This window comes from Malaya genurostris, chromosome 1 (assembly GCF_030247185.1).
Source record: "Malaya genurostris strain Urasoe2022 chromosome 1, Malgen_1.1, whole genome shotgun sequence".
In the NCBI taxonomy this organism is placed as follows: Eukaryota; Metazoa; Arthropoda; class Insecta; order Diptera; family Culicidae; genus Malaya; species Malaya genurostris.
Genome location: NC_080570.1, coordinates 62,101,677 through 62,116,645, shown reverse-complemented (window position 1 = coordinate 62,116,645; position 14,969 = coordinate 62,101,677). Strand labels below are relative to the sequence as shown.

Genomic DNA, 14,969 nt, shown 5'->3' with positions numbered 1-14,969 from the left:
TCCAGGATATTCGCCAACTAAACACATTCTCTAAAAATAAGAGTTTTTTTCAGCAAAGTAAATTCTCAATTTTAACTAATTTCATAGTTGTTTTGGAAATTTTGTTGTTAAAATCAACTAATTCAAAAACAGTAATACGAATTAGGCGCAGAGCTGATTTCGGTCGTTCCGTGCAACATGATAGCGAAACAAAGTGCGAATTTTTATAAAACTTACTGGTTATTTCAACTATTTGGCAGATCTACTTTGGGACTATTAGTGCCCGGTTTCCGGTAATAGTAAAAAAATCTCCAAAAACGGAACTTACTTCGATTTCTCAGCAAATGTTAAACCAATTTTCACAAATCATGATTCAAATCAAAGCTTTCATTGTCTTAAAAGATACTGTGCAATTTCATCCAGATCCGACCTCCGGTTCCGAAATTAGATGGCGATGAGTGTCAAAACTTACAAAATAATGTAAAACCAGTACGCATTGGTACGTGCTGGTGCAGAAGAAGAAAATACCACCGCCTACCACGGTGCGTGCAGGGTTGCCACTTTCAAATCTATATCAACTCGACATAACTGATTACAAATTGAAAAGGGTATGGTAGTCTATACCCAAAGAAAGTTTTTGATTTTAGTCAAGCTTCAAAAAAAAAATCTTGAGAGAATCTTCTAGTGATGTTTTCAAAAATATGAGCAATACGAGAAAGGCAAAATAAATAAATAAATAAAGGCATAATTTCACCACTAGGTGGATTAAAACAAGGTTTCAAGAGGAGAAAATCAAAGTTTTCGAATTTTCCAAGCTTGCTGATTCCAACTGAGATACAAATTTCCAGCATTTTTTCCCCCGTTCACGTTCAACTAAATAATAAAAACCGGAGTAAAATAAACGGTATCTAATTTAGCATTTTTGCATATCGGCATTTTTTTCCTCTTTTGGTACAGACATTTTCGATGAGGGTTTTGTCGAGAGATTGGGAGAACCAGTCCAAGGTGCTATTTCTCTATTTAATTTTCCAAGCGCAACAGATTATCTGGGTAGTTACCCGTTTGAAGGATCCAAGTATTATTATCAGATCCAAAGATCTTCTTGGCCGTCTTCATAAAAATTCATTCAACATTTTAGCTGCATTCAAATTTTAACTGAAAATCTCTAAATAAATAAATAACTCTCAAAAGCATAGTAAGCTGACCGAAATCATTACTGTTTCCTAACCAGGCACGTTTTACTTGAGCTCATACAAAAAAGTGGTTCTATCCGAGAAAATCGTTGTCAAGCAATCGCGCCGTGGCCGTTGATATGGCCGATTGAGCCATGTTGCTAGTGAAAAAAATTGTTTCCTATTACGAAACCTGAGAAATTAATTTATGAATTGCAACTAACACGCAATTTCAATAAAGTGCTCACCTCTTTCCTGAAGTTGATTGTTTGTCTGCTCCATATGAAATTTGTTTGAACCTTTAAACAATTACTCGTAAAACACGTTATAAAACTTTCGCCGTTTGACAGCAAATTTCAAGCGATTCAAGCATATTGACAGAAAAATATATCCAGTCAGAACGAAGTTGTACTTTTTAATAAAATTCCTCGTTTGTTATTCAAGAAGCAATACAGCGAACCTGAACATCATACCTGTTTCGCTTACCAAATAAAATCGTGTCAAATTCAAACATTATGTTTACCCTACAGGAGTGCAGAAATGATGAAGCTTATAATAAATTGATTTCACAATCTATTACTTCAATTTCCATGAAAAAGCTGAGAAGCCAACTAACCTATTCATGTTTTATTTTAGTGGCTGAGGATTTGTTCATAAACGTACATAATCAAACCATTAATAGTTTATCGAAAACTATCCAACAAGAATATGTTTTCACGTGTTTAGTGTTGTACTATTTTCATGGAAATCATATATCTAAATCCGAAATTGTTGCAGGATCTAAATCATGTAACCACAATAGGGATTATTTGGTTGTTTGACGCCAGCATGCTAATCTGCATTGGGGCAACTGCAGGCTTTCACTGGAAGCAATAACCGAACAAGCTAAATCACCTCATATCCCGCATACACTCTATCACACCACACATACACCCACACACACGCACCTACTGGCCGTATTCAACGCAAATTTCCTTGATTAATTTACTCCACACACTCACTAAATTTATTCTGCCTTTATTGCCAACCATTTCAACCAGGCTATCCGACAAAATCGATCGAATGTAAACCGCAGCAGCTGACCGCGATTGGTAACCGACTGCTGGACTGGTTCTCGGTAATCATGGCCGACAGCAAGAAGCGTCGCCAGCATCAGCAGCAGAAGAACAAGGTCCACTTCCCGGCCGCATGCAAACTGGAAGCCCGCTGGATGTTTGGTCACCTGGATCTGAACAACGACGGTGAGCTTTCTTCGCAGGAGTTGTACGACTTGGAGCACGACCAAAACGAACGCTGCATAAAACCGTTCATTGACACGTGCGATTTGGACCAGGATAATACCATCGATCCGCGCGAGTGGTGCCGTTGCTTCGAGAAAACTGACCGACCGTGTGCTGCCGTGCGAAGGCGTCTTGGAAATGATTTGAGTGGTGAGATTAAAAAGAAAACAATTTTCTGTGGATGAAGGAACTTAATTTTGTGCCTATCTTTTCAGGATCCGGATATGCCCCCGATTGCGACAGTCAGGGTTTCTACAAGCCAACACAGTGTCATCAAGCCGTTGGAGTGTGCTGGTGTGTGGATGAGCATGGCGTCGAGTTTGCCAACACACGCACCCGCGGAAAACCGAACTGCGGTAGGTTTTTTGAAGTTTTACTTGATGACAACAGTCTTACTCTGCTTGGTCATTAGCTATAGTCCTGTTACGTTCCTTGCCATCGCGAATAATTATCACTGGATTGTCGTACGGCATCCTAATAACAAACCCAGTCCATTGGAGTCGACTATTTTTTCTGCCGGCAAAAGTTGTTACTTGTTACTACTTACTTTTGTTACCGAAACTCCCAGAATTCATTGTCAATTGAATAACCGTACCTAGTCACTTGAAGCTTTTCTTGCTCAGTTTGTAGTGCCAAGAAGTATACCAGTCCCATTGTCTTAACTGTGGGTAGTGAGCAAGTGCGAATGAATAGACATAAACATCAACTCGATAATCAAAATTCTCTCCCACCATAATGATAAATAGAGGATGGTGGTTCTCAATTGAGTTTTCAATTTGCACCAGCAAGTTAAGATCAATAATTTCGACTGTTTGAAATGTATTGAGATGTGTTTCGAAATATTAAAAATGAACAGTGAAAGATGGTACAATTAATTTATGTTTATTTTGTAATTGATATTTCAGTTATCATGACAGGTTTACTTTCATCCATTATCTTGAGCCAATTCGAATGTTTACATGAACCTCACTTGAAGGCCGCTTTCTCATTCAATTGTAAGAGATAAAATGACGGTGTTTAAACTGAGCTTCGGTAGAAAGAGAAACGAATGAAGAATGGGATGATGCCCATTCGGAGCGACAGCGAAGGGTGTGTGTAAGAATGTGAAGTTTACTGCAGTAGAGTGATCGTCAGTGTGTGTGTGTGTACACATTCGATTTCGATTGAATTGAATGAAGTTTTACGGCACTGGTAGGCAGTACTCGCTCATATTTAATGAAACTTTCTGGAAATGTATACTTTATCACAAAAAGCCACTTTGCGTACTTTGTTTTTTATTTCTCAAAATTAAACTAGATTGTCTTTTGAAACTATTTTTCAAATAGTTAGGGTAAGGGCTCCCTATTTCATCTCATTTGTAAGGACGTTAGCTTAAAAACCTGATTCAGCCACCAAAATTACAACGATTTTTTTATATTTCTTCTTAATTCGCCTTGCTCCACATTGGGAATTGATTCACGTTCCTTGAAATTAAAATAATAATTAAAAAATCAGCTAAAAACACTTCCGATATGCTCACTACTGTGCTCCTAATTTCATCTCAAAGGTTTTATATTCATCCTATCGTTGGTCCTTTATTCATCCCATAAATTAGCAACGGCGACATCAATCAAAACCAAAATATTTCACTATTACACTCTCAGGTTCAAAATGTCAGAATTTTCGTTAAAAAGGGCATAATTCCAACTATGACACTACACACGATATTTTAAAAAAACAGTTAGGAATCATTTCGACGTTTAAAATTTTTTGGATCGTTTTTATTACCTTTCGTTTCAAATTTAAAATTTTACTCTGCAGTTAATTTGGAGAACTAAAAAAACAACAAAAAAAGAATTGTTACTATTTAGGCATTAGCCCTTCTAAAAACAAAATGCAAAATCAGAGATGCCATTCATACAGATTGATCTGTATTGTATAGATTTTTGCGTTCGCGATCGTTAAATCAGATTACAGATTTTCTAAATTTAATACAGATTTATAAAGGTTCATAAAAAGTGAGAAGTAAAACGTTATACTTTTCTCTCTGAGTATCTATTAGTATTTGATTGCAGTACTTCTTTAAAAGTTTATTAATAAACGGACAAATCACATGTTAAAATGGAAATCTTTTGTGCAAATGTTTGATGATGAACACCGATAAACATTTATATTAAAATTGAAAACCAATTTGAATTTGAATTTGATTCATTTTATTAGTGAAAACAGATAGAGCAGATACATATTTTCTATGAAAATATCTGGCATTTCTGTGCACAGCCGATGAAACACACACATTTAACAGTGTTATGGTGACGTATAGCGGAAAGATACCAGTGCTAATAGATTTGCCACAATGGTTATATGATTAGTATTTAATACGCTCTATTTGGTAATATTAGAATCCGATACAGTTTTATTTATATATAAATATCAATGATATAATTAACCTAATGTCACGGATGCCAAAAAATACTTGTTGATGATAATTCAAAGAAGAAAAAATATATTTTTTTATTTAACATTATGAGAAAACTTGGCAACCTTGCGATACGAAATGAGATGAAAACAAAGCGCAATCAAGTTCATTGCTTTTATTGCTTATCAGGTAATTTTAGAAGTCTTTAATCGTTGAATAAACAAGTGGAAAGTGAACATTACTAACTATAAAGTCATCCAACGTTGAATAGTTGTGTAATTGTGTGAAATAGTGATCATGTTTTGAGAAATATACAGAAACATGATGAATTGTAAAACTTCAGACGAAAGTGGTTCCTAAATCAAAAAGTGAGTTTATTTTAAATGGAAAAAGCGATCGTTGAAGGTTTTTAAACTATTTTTTTCGATTGGAAGGTGTGGCAAAACCTAGAATAAATTAAAAGATATGATTAATGTTCAAAGTTATGAAATGAAGGAATGAGATGGAAATTGGAGCTGAGATGAAATAGGGAGCCCTTACCCTACATTGTCGTACAAAGGAGTGTTGCACTAGTGATTTTCACAAAACTGGTTGAGCTTTCGGAAAAAAATCCCTATCGAGTCATACACTGAAAACGATCGATTTTGAAATTTCAAAATCGATTTGCAAAAGAAACATTTATGATGTTAATGCAATTTTGTTCCAGGATAGGTGATTACGTTCTCTTCCAACCGTTCATACATTGCTAGATGGGCAATTTGAGGGGAAAAGTTAATCTAACTAAAACTTTAACTTGTCCAGTACTGATACTTTGCAAATATCGGGCAACTAACGATCTTTCAAATCTACTCACAAATTGAACTTCAGTGGAATGAATCGTGACTTTCAGTTTAGTTTCGATTTCTATATAAAACACAGGAAAAAATCATTTTGGACAACAACAACAACATATTTCCCTGAAAATTCAGTGCCAAAAACGACTCATCCACATCAATAGAACGAACCATCGCACACAGCGAATCGTGCAAACCAATACATCGGAATACGAAATATTTTCAGTAATTGAGCGCAGTGGGTTTACGACACGTTTAGTTCGCTATTGAAACAGGCACTAACTATCTATGGGTATAAACCATGAGTATGTATAACTGACTAATATGAGGGAGACTCATTTGTGTATACATTACATTCAGTCATTCAATGTATAACCAAAATGGTTCTATAACTGATTTTTCACTTATAGCGAAAATGTTCATTCTTTGTCACAGACCCGGATATTTTGCAATTAGGTTTTTTATCGTGACGACACAAATGAACAAATATTCATCCTTGACAGTTCAGCGGTACTGTTTACAAACAAGCTTAAACAAAAATCGAAGAGCACATCTAAAACAATCATCTTTACACTTTGCAACTAGTCACTTTTATTTAATAAATATTAAAAACGAACCGTACTCAATCGTGAACAAATGTTTTAAAACTTTATTTAGGCGGTACGGACCGTAAATGGTCTGATCCAATTTGTCAATAAACAAACAAAAGAAATTTCTGTTTACAAACAGTACTGCTGGACTGTCCAAAAGTGTTCATCCGATTGAGGTTAGCAGTGACGGTAAAAAACTAATAGTACTTCATCTATTTGATTCCAACTATGCATTATTTTATAAAAAAAATTTAATGATATTCAAAAAAGGATTTTATTTATATGAAATGACAACTGGCTGGTAAAATGTTTGCAAAAAAAATTCAATTTTTTATGCGACTATCATAGCAGTATATAAAGTGCTTGGCATTTCGGTGTTTGTCCATCTCGTGGAAAGCTTGACAAGTGGAGAAAAATCATTAGTCAATCTCTTGGATAATAACCGTCCACCACCCTTTTGGTTCTTTTACACAGCGACATGTTGAATTTATATCGATAATAAAATTTGAAGTAATTGTCGAGTGGAGCATGCAGAGCAAGGCTCTAGCTAGGATGGTGGCTACCTGAAGTATTCCAATTCCAAATTTTCACAAAATCAAGTATAAAGAAATACTACCCCTCTACTTGTATAAATATATAAAGTATTCCGGGTAGAATTTATTTGCAAACCAATAGCAAATTTTATTATTATGGTCTGAGAACAGAGGGTCACGTGTTGAGTTTTAAATCGACCACGTGGCTCGCTCAATTCCCTTTGCGCATCGTATTTCTCTTGTACTCTCTCGTATATGAGCAAACTGTACCGGGTTGCCAGCATACATTTAATTATTTTGATGAGAAGTTTTATCACATAAATCTATCGTATGGGTTGGATATTACATGGATTCCAAAAAACAATGAAAAAATATTCAACTTTCACAAAGATTGAATGCGAAACAAAAAATGTGTTTATATACAATGAAACTTCCTTGTGTTTGGCAGCGTTGTCGAGCCAATATTATTTCTCTTTCCTTTTTCAGAATACTATCATGAAACCAAAGCGAAAAAAAATGGTGGATGCTTTGAAACTGACTTTGTTTCATAGAAAAATACAAGACTTTATTTTTATCGCGATAACATATAGGGTAAGGGCTCCCTATTTCATCTCATTTGTAAGGACGTCGCCTTCAAACCTCGATTTAGCCACTAAAATCACTATAACTATTTCATATTACTGCTTCATTCGCCTTGCTCCACATTGAGATTTGATTCACATTCCTTGGAAATTAAAATAATGTTCATAAAACAGCAAAAAACACTTATGAAATGTTCACTACTCTGCTCCTAATTTCATCTCAATGGATTTTTATCCATCCTATCGTTGGTCCTTTATTCATTCTATAAATTAGCAATGGCGACAGCAATCAAAACGAAATATTCCACTATTACACTCTCAGGTTCAAAATGTCAGAATTCTTCTTAAAAACGGCCTAATGCCAACTATGAGACAATATACGATATTTTTAGAACCAACGTCATTTCAACGTTTAAAAATTTTTCAGTCGTTTCCGTTACCTTTCGCTTTAAATTTAAAATTTTCCTGAGAAGTTAATTTGGTGAACTTTAAATAAAAACAAAACTGTGATTGTTACTATTTATTCATTAGCCCTTCTTAAACCAAAGTGTAGAGCCAGAGATGCCATTTATACAGATTAATATGTATTGTATAGATTTTTGCGTTCGCATACTGGTTTAAATCAAAGTACCGATTTTGTAAAGATTTCCTAAATTTAATACAGATTTGTACAGGTTCATAGAAAGAAAGAAGTAAAAAATTAGACTTTTCTCTCTGAGTATCTATTAGTATTTGATTGCAGTAATTCTTTAAAAGTTTATTAATCAACGGACAAATCACATGTTGAAGTGGAAATTTTGTAGATAATTGATTATGAACACTGACAAACATTTATATTAAAATTTGGAACCAATTTGAACTATTTGAAGCCAGATATTTTCATAGAATATGTATTACGTTGCATAGAAAGTCTATATTTGGTCTATCTGTTTTCACTAATAAAATGATGTTAACAGATTTTATTAGTGAAAACAGATTTAACATCACTTTATTAGTGAAAACAGATAGACCAGATATAGAGTTTCCATGCAACGTAATACATATTTTCTATGAAAATATCTGGCATCTCTGTGCACAGCCGATGAAACACACACACTTCACAGCGTTATGTTGACGTATAGCGGAATGAAACCAGTGCTACTAGATTTGCCACAATGGTTATTTCATTAGTATTTAACATGCTCTTCCTGGTAATATTCGAAGCCAAAACAGTTTTATTGAAATATTAATATCAATAATATAATTAAACTAATGTCATGGATACCAAAAAAACATACTTTTTGATGAGATTTTGAAGAAGAAAAACAATTTTTGTTTCGTAACATTATGAGATAACTTGGCAACTTTGCGAAACCAAATGAGATGAAAACAAAGCGCAATCAAGTGAACTAAGTGAAAAACTTTCATCTCATATTGTTAAAGACTTTTATTGTTTGTCGGGTAGTTTTTGAAGTATTAAATCGTTAATTAAATAAGTAGCAAGTGAACATTACTAATTATGAAGTCATCCAGCATTCAATGGTAGTGTAATTGTGCGAAAAAGTGATCATGTTTTGAGACGAATCGATTAGTAGATAATCAGAAATATGACAAACTGTAAATCTTGAGACGAAAAAGTGTCCTAAATTGATAAATGAGTTTATTTTAAATGAAAAAACGATAACCGAAGAACTTAAAACCATTTCTTTCAATAGGAAAGTGTGACAATAGCTTTTATAATCATTTTAAAACATTTCACAGTTTGGTTCAGGTAGGTTTTAAAATATTATTCATGTTCAAAGTAATGAGGTGAAGGGATGAGATGGAAATAGGAGCTCAGATGAAATAGGGAGCCGTTACCCTATGTTTTTTATGTACTAATCGCGTCTAAACTAAATTATCTAGACTTTGTCACGGTATATTTATGATACAAGCCTTCAAAGCCGATGATGAGCAAGTAGAGGTATGCATTTCCGAGCGTTCTAATTTTCAGCAGTTCTTCAGTCAGAAAAAAAATACAACACGATCGCTAAACTCAATGAATCATTCTGAAAATGTCACAGAATACTCTCAACTAAATTTCGAAGACATTGTCAGGTGGGTTTTATATATTCTGCACCGTTTCCAAGAAAATTTAATTTGAAACGTGAAAATAGCAAAAAATCTACCACTTTACGGTACTGTCCTCAGCCCATAAAACCAAATATCTCAATGGTAGGAAAAAAACATTAATTAGTTTGAAATAAGAGAAATTTTGAAAGTTTACTCACGATATTTCATTTTATAAATTTGCTTGAAATTATTCTGAAAGTTTTATTATTTCTCGTAACTTTAAATAGTTTTGAGCTCCAAATTTAGATTCCTTGAGGAATTTTGCTTAAAATAGTTTTTTTTTTTTAATTTTTGAATCATACCAGCAAAATGGAACTAAAACTGTTTCTAAGAAAACTATTTATAATTTTCAAAAGCCAATTACGGTTTCACAAAACAAAAATTAAAAATGCAAAGCATACTTAGTTGTTGTAAATTTATTTACGAAAAAACAAGTGCTCGAAATTTTAAGGCACACTGCCTAACGATCTAGTTTTTGAATAATTTTTCAAAAACGTGAAGTGCGAATTGCGAATTTCACTTTAGTAGTTATTGACATTTACCCGGGTTGGCGGTTCAATGCATAAGGCGCTGGTCTTTACAACCCAGTTGTCGTATGTTCGAGCCCCGACCTGGAAGGATTCGTAGTGTCAGTAGAATCGTAGCACCAGCCATGCACTGGTTCTGTACACTCTGAATCGGCTGCGAAGTCTGTTGAAACAGAAGGTCAAACTCCACTACAGGAATATAATACCAAGGCTATGCTAGTTATTGACATTATTCACATAGGACCAGTTGATTTTTGTTGGTGACTTATGATTTTACACATTCTTTGGTTTCTAATTGAAGACCACTCCAACAGAAACAGTTCTTTAAGTCTTTAAGTCACATAAGCTGCACACATGCACTCTTCTAGATACTGACAAAACAAATCTTTATTTCACCCTTCCATCGGAAAGAATTACTGAGTGATTATTGATTACCAAGTAGCAAATTCACCTACACGCGAGGATACGCACCGCGTAAAAAAATCGCATAACTTCGGAAATCCGCGTAAAAAAATTCGCAAAAGTAAAGAAATTTGTTTTTTGATGCCAAATATCTTAGAAATGCATGAAATTTTCAGACCGGGTGTAACCCAAAAAAAATGTTTTTTTTTATCAAATCGACTTTGGGATTGGAAGAGAATTTGAGACCGCGTAACTTCGGAAATCCGTGTAGAGAAAAACCGCGAAATTGGAAAAAAAATTTGTTGATGCCAAATGACTAAGAAATGCATGAAACGTCCAGATCTGGGAAATCAAAAAAAATTAGAAAAAATCGACTTTGGAACTTTGAGATTTCCGAAATCAAAATTTTTTTTATGTCGAATGTTTTAGAAATGCATGAAAAGTCGAGATCTGGTGTAATAAAAAAAAAATTTTTTTTCATATCCAAAATTTTCTATGTGCCAGAGAGTTGACTTAAAAAAATCAAAAATCCGCGTAAAAAAACGAGCTTAATCCACCTAGCAGTGAAATGATACCTTTTTTATCAATCCGCAGTTGTTTTTTGTATGAATATTTTTCGGTGTTTCATGACATTATTCTAATGTCCGTCATTTTGAGTGGCAATTCGAGATTTGAATCACTCATTACTCTGTAATGTCGAAACTGCAAATCGGATCGAATTTGAATATAAAAGTGGGACAATCAATTAAACATCTCATGATATGTCGAAGTAATTTCCACTTTAGGGTTTAGGGTACTTTAAGGCAAGGTTGCTGATCCTATCAATGAAACAATATTCGTGAATTATTCTTTTCACCGGCGATGCTCTACCCGTGCGGCGAGCAGTTTTTATATATTCCGTGTCTGCTTCATTCATTCTTTCCTTCCACTCAGAGAATTGTACCGCTTGGCAAAGCAAGCAAGCATCATATATGTACTCTGTTGGCTCGCAGTGAGTTCGTTTCGAAGCGTTTAGGTAGAAAGCTATTCAGTGGTGCTGATGACTCGCGTTGAGTCGAATTTTCTACTCACGGTGATTCGCTCTCTGTGATGTATGGCGGTACAACTGAATGACCGCCCAGGATAAATTTTTTTTCCTAAATGAAGCTAATAAGAAAGATTCGAATTTTTTTGAATTGTATTCACTGTACATTTCTTCGGTGTTTGCTATACTTCAATCGTGATTTGTAGCGTTAGGGACAACTTTGATACCTGCCAGAATATGTTATTGATTAACCATCAAACTGTAAAGGGTTATTAATAGAGCGTTTTTGTGTGTCGTAAATATGTAACTTTCACTCCTATTCCGTAGTTCTATAATAAATTCATTTTGTGTTTCGATCGAGTTCGACTTTTCCAAACAAATTATACCTCATTCGAATGCCAAATTGGTATTTTTCATTCGGTCGAATGTATGGTTGTTTATTATGCCTGAGAAGTAATAGTCCCAAGATTTTGTCAATTATTATTGTTTCTCATGGTCGTGAAACTATTTATATACCGATTACAAAGCCATTCGACGATCGTTACCTTAATAATTATAAACATATGTGATTACACTAATAATTGCTTTTAATTTCATGTTAATCATTCATAATAAACTAATAGTATTTGTATTGACTTCGAGACAAGTTGTGTCGAACCAAGTCAACTACCAAAAAGATTGAGACCAACTTTGATGATAAACACTATTAGTTCGTACAAATACTAGAAGAACCATATACACCAAATAATTCCGTCACATTCAATATACAGGGCGTTAGAGCCACAATATAATAGAACTAAAACCGAAATAGAACTTCTATAATTTTGTATAAGGCACTAATTTGAAGGCCAACATAAGATTTTATTGAAGAATGATATTTCTATTATTATCAAAAACAAACAAACTCTCTACAGTTACTTGTTGGAAACTATGCCATGGATAATCGTGCAATGAAGACCTTCCGCAGTTTCCAATAACGAAACAAATATCTAAAAATCAAGTATCATACAATCAAACACAACAAAATTGTCTGTCTCGTGACATTAGTGACGTTTAATAAAGTGGAATTAAATGCATAATTTTTTTTCTTGATCGTATATTCTCCTACTATCTCCTGTTTATGTGATAACAGAATTATATTTCATTTGGACTCTTTGTATGTGATCCTTGAAGTATTCACGTAAATTTTTTTTTTTGCTCAACATAGTTTTAAGGTAAATAATACAATGAGTAGTTTCAAAACTGAATGTGTGATATGAGTAACAAAAATTCTAAATCGCACTATCTGACAAATCGATAAACCACGTGGATTGTGTTATTTTTCAAATTGAAATGGTTTTCTCTGTAATATGAATATTGTAAAATGTTATGAAATTGAATTTACAATTTCTTCTAGCGGAGGTTCTTTTTAAAAAAAAAAAAAGCTAAACCGATCACTTCGGGAGTCAATTGTAGAACATTTTATTTTCAATACATTTTTCACAGCAATATCAGATTGTAATCTTAATTTGATTTCAGCTCATCAATTAATGAATGCATTAAAATAGGACTAAGTTAATAAGGCGACACAAAAATGCAAAAGTAAATTTCAATGGAACATCTATTCCTCCAATTTTATGTTGCGTTTTACAAAATGCTTCGACATCCTGTGGCAGTTGGCCGGAACCACAATCGTGATTCTTAATTTAAAAGTCTTAATTTCCTGATCGTAGTACAGTTATTCTAATCGATAATTTGCGTAGATGTATGGTAAAAGATGCTGAATGAGTATTTAGTTAGTAATGACTATTTCTTTGTTAGCCATTTTTCTTAATTGCTTTGTATTTTGCATAAGCAAGCAGTTACATGGCGTCTCAGTAGGTTCAAACGTTGTGGAAAACCCTGCACTCCTATTACTTCTATAAATCAAATCTATGCGAAGAAGCGTTAAATTGTGTTTAATATAATAAAAACATGAGAAAATAAATCATCCCTGGAATTAAAAGATTAGACTTGCCTCTATAATCAATATTCAGAATATATTTTTGTCACTCTATTTGCATTGCATATTGATATTGCGTATTGGACTTGATCATTTATAATCATATGTGATTTTAAAAAATATCACTGTAAATATTTCAGTCCATTTTCAAAATCATAAATAAAATAAATATCAAACCAACCCGAAAGAGAATCAAAAGTGTTGCTACAGTTATATGTGGAAAATAATTCCTTTTATTTTATTTCTTATATAAGCCATATAAACTGCAAAATTTTCACTTTACAAAAGTGATTGTCCTCAGGTGATTCAACTCCAGCTTTTTTTAAATCTATCTGCCATTACTTGCCGCAAAATTTCAACAGCACGGAGTACGAACGTGAGAATAGTATTCGGTGAAATCTGAATAAACTGTTTCATTAGTTTTATTGCAGTAGGAAGTACATTATATGTACATTAGTATACGATTTAAAACGACGTTTTAAAGTGGACTATCAGTTTTATTTATCAGTTTAATTTTTATCCAACCCAATCGTTTCGCCATCTTCCAATGATAAGTAATGATATTACGTTTAAAGTTTTCCAAGCTAATTTGTGATGTTCAACGCACACTTTTTATCAGGGCAATATCTACGAGACAATTAAACTAAGCAAAATAAAAAATTGCTTCCATCGCATCGCTAATTTTTGTCTTCAATTTTTTTCGTACACTTGCATTCATGATTGCTGGCATTTTGACTCGCAGTGAGTAAAAAATTGACTCAATGTAAGCGCTATTCGTGCCTGATGATACCTGCTCTTGAAATGGTAGAGAATGGCTCACGGCGGAATAGCAACCAGCATGTAAAAGCAAGATCTCTTCTCTCTCGCGAGTCGCTCAGGCAGTCACATATTAAGCAGAGCTTTTGCCTCGTCCGGCATTACATGCTTTGCTGTCTCCGTTCTTGAATCGCTCGCAGGCGGTGAGCGTTAATGAGTTGCGTGAGGCGAATTTCAGCAACCCTGCTTTAAGGTACTTCCAGAGCCGGTATTCAGAAACCAGCATAACCCAAATCGATTCGTATGGCCATATGACGAATAAATTGCAATATTTTTGAGTTCAACTTTAAAGCTTTTCGGTATTGTCATCTTCTATATGGTTTTGAATTTTAAAAATTCATCATCCTATAATTCCAGCATCGGAAGTCAGAATTGGATAAAGTTGGATTTATTTCAATTTGAACTTTTGTTTTTGAAATTCGATTTGGCTTTTTTGAGAAAACGATCGAGCTTTGAGAAACCATTCGATACTGGAACCGGAATTCGAAGTTCGGTGTAGCCGAAGTCAGACAAATTCACCTGAGTATAGTTTACATTTGTTTCAAAATGTTTGAAAATAAATGTAGACATCTTTGAGAAATCGTAGTGCGAATTAAATTTGTGGGTGCCTTCCAAAACGAAAACTGAATACAACCAAAAATGAAATAAGTTTATTTGGTTATCGACTATCCAAATCTGCTAAGCCGATAAACTTGATTATTTTTTTTGAAATAGACATTTTTATATTATTCATCCTGTATCTCCGAAACCGGAAGTCGGATC

At 33.9% G+C, this 14,969-nt stretch overlaps 1 protein-coding gene across 4 annotated transcripts in view; it reads left to right on the top strand.

Moving 5' to 3' along the window:
• The window catches only part of LOC131440256 (proteoglycan Cow), a 446,450-nt gene that overhangs the window by 427,613 nt on the left and 3,868 nt on the right, over positions 1-14,969 (top strand). For all 4 annotated transcript variants that reach the window (XM_058611374.1, XM_058611371.1, XM_058611373.1 and 1 more), the window contains 2 exons: positions 2,192-2,581; positions 2,647-2,787. In XM_058611374.1, the coding sequence (XP_058467357.1) occupies positions 2,192-2,581; positions 2,647-2,787 (531 nt within the window). The remainder of the gene's footprint in view (positions 1-2,191; positions 2,582-2,646; positions 2,788-14,969) is intronic.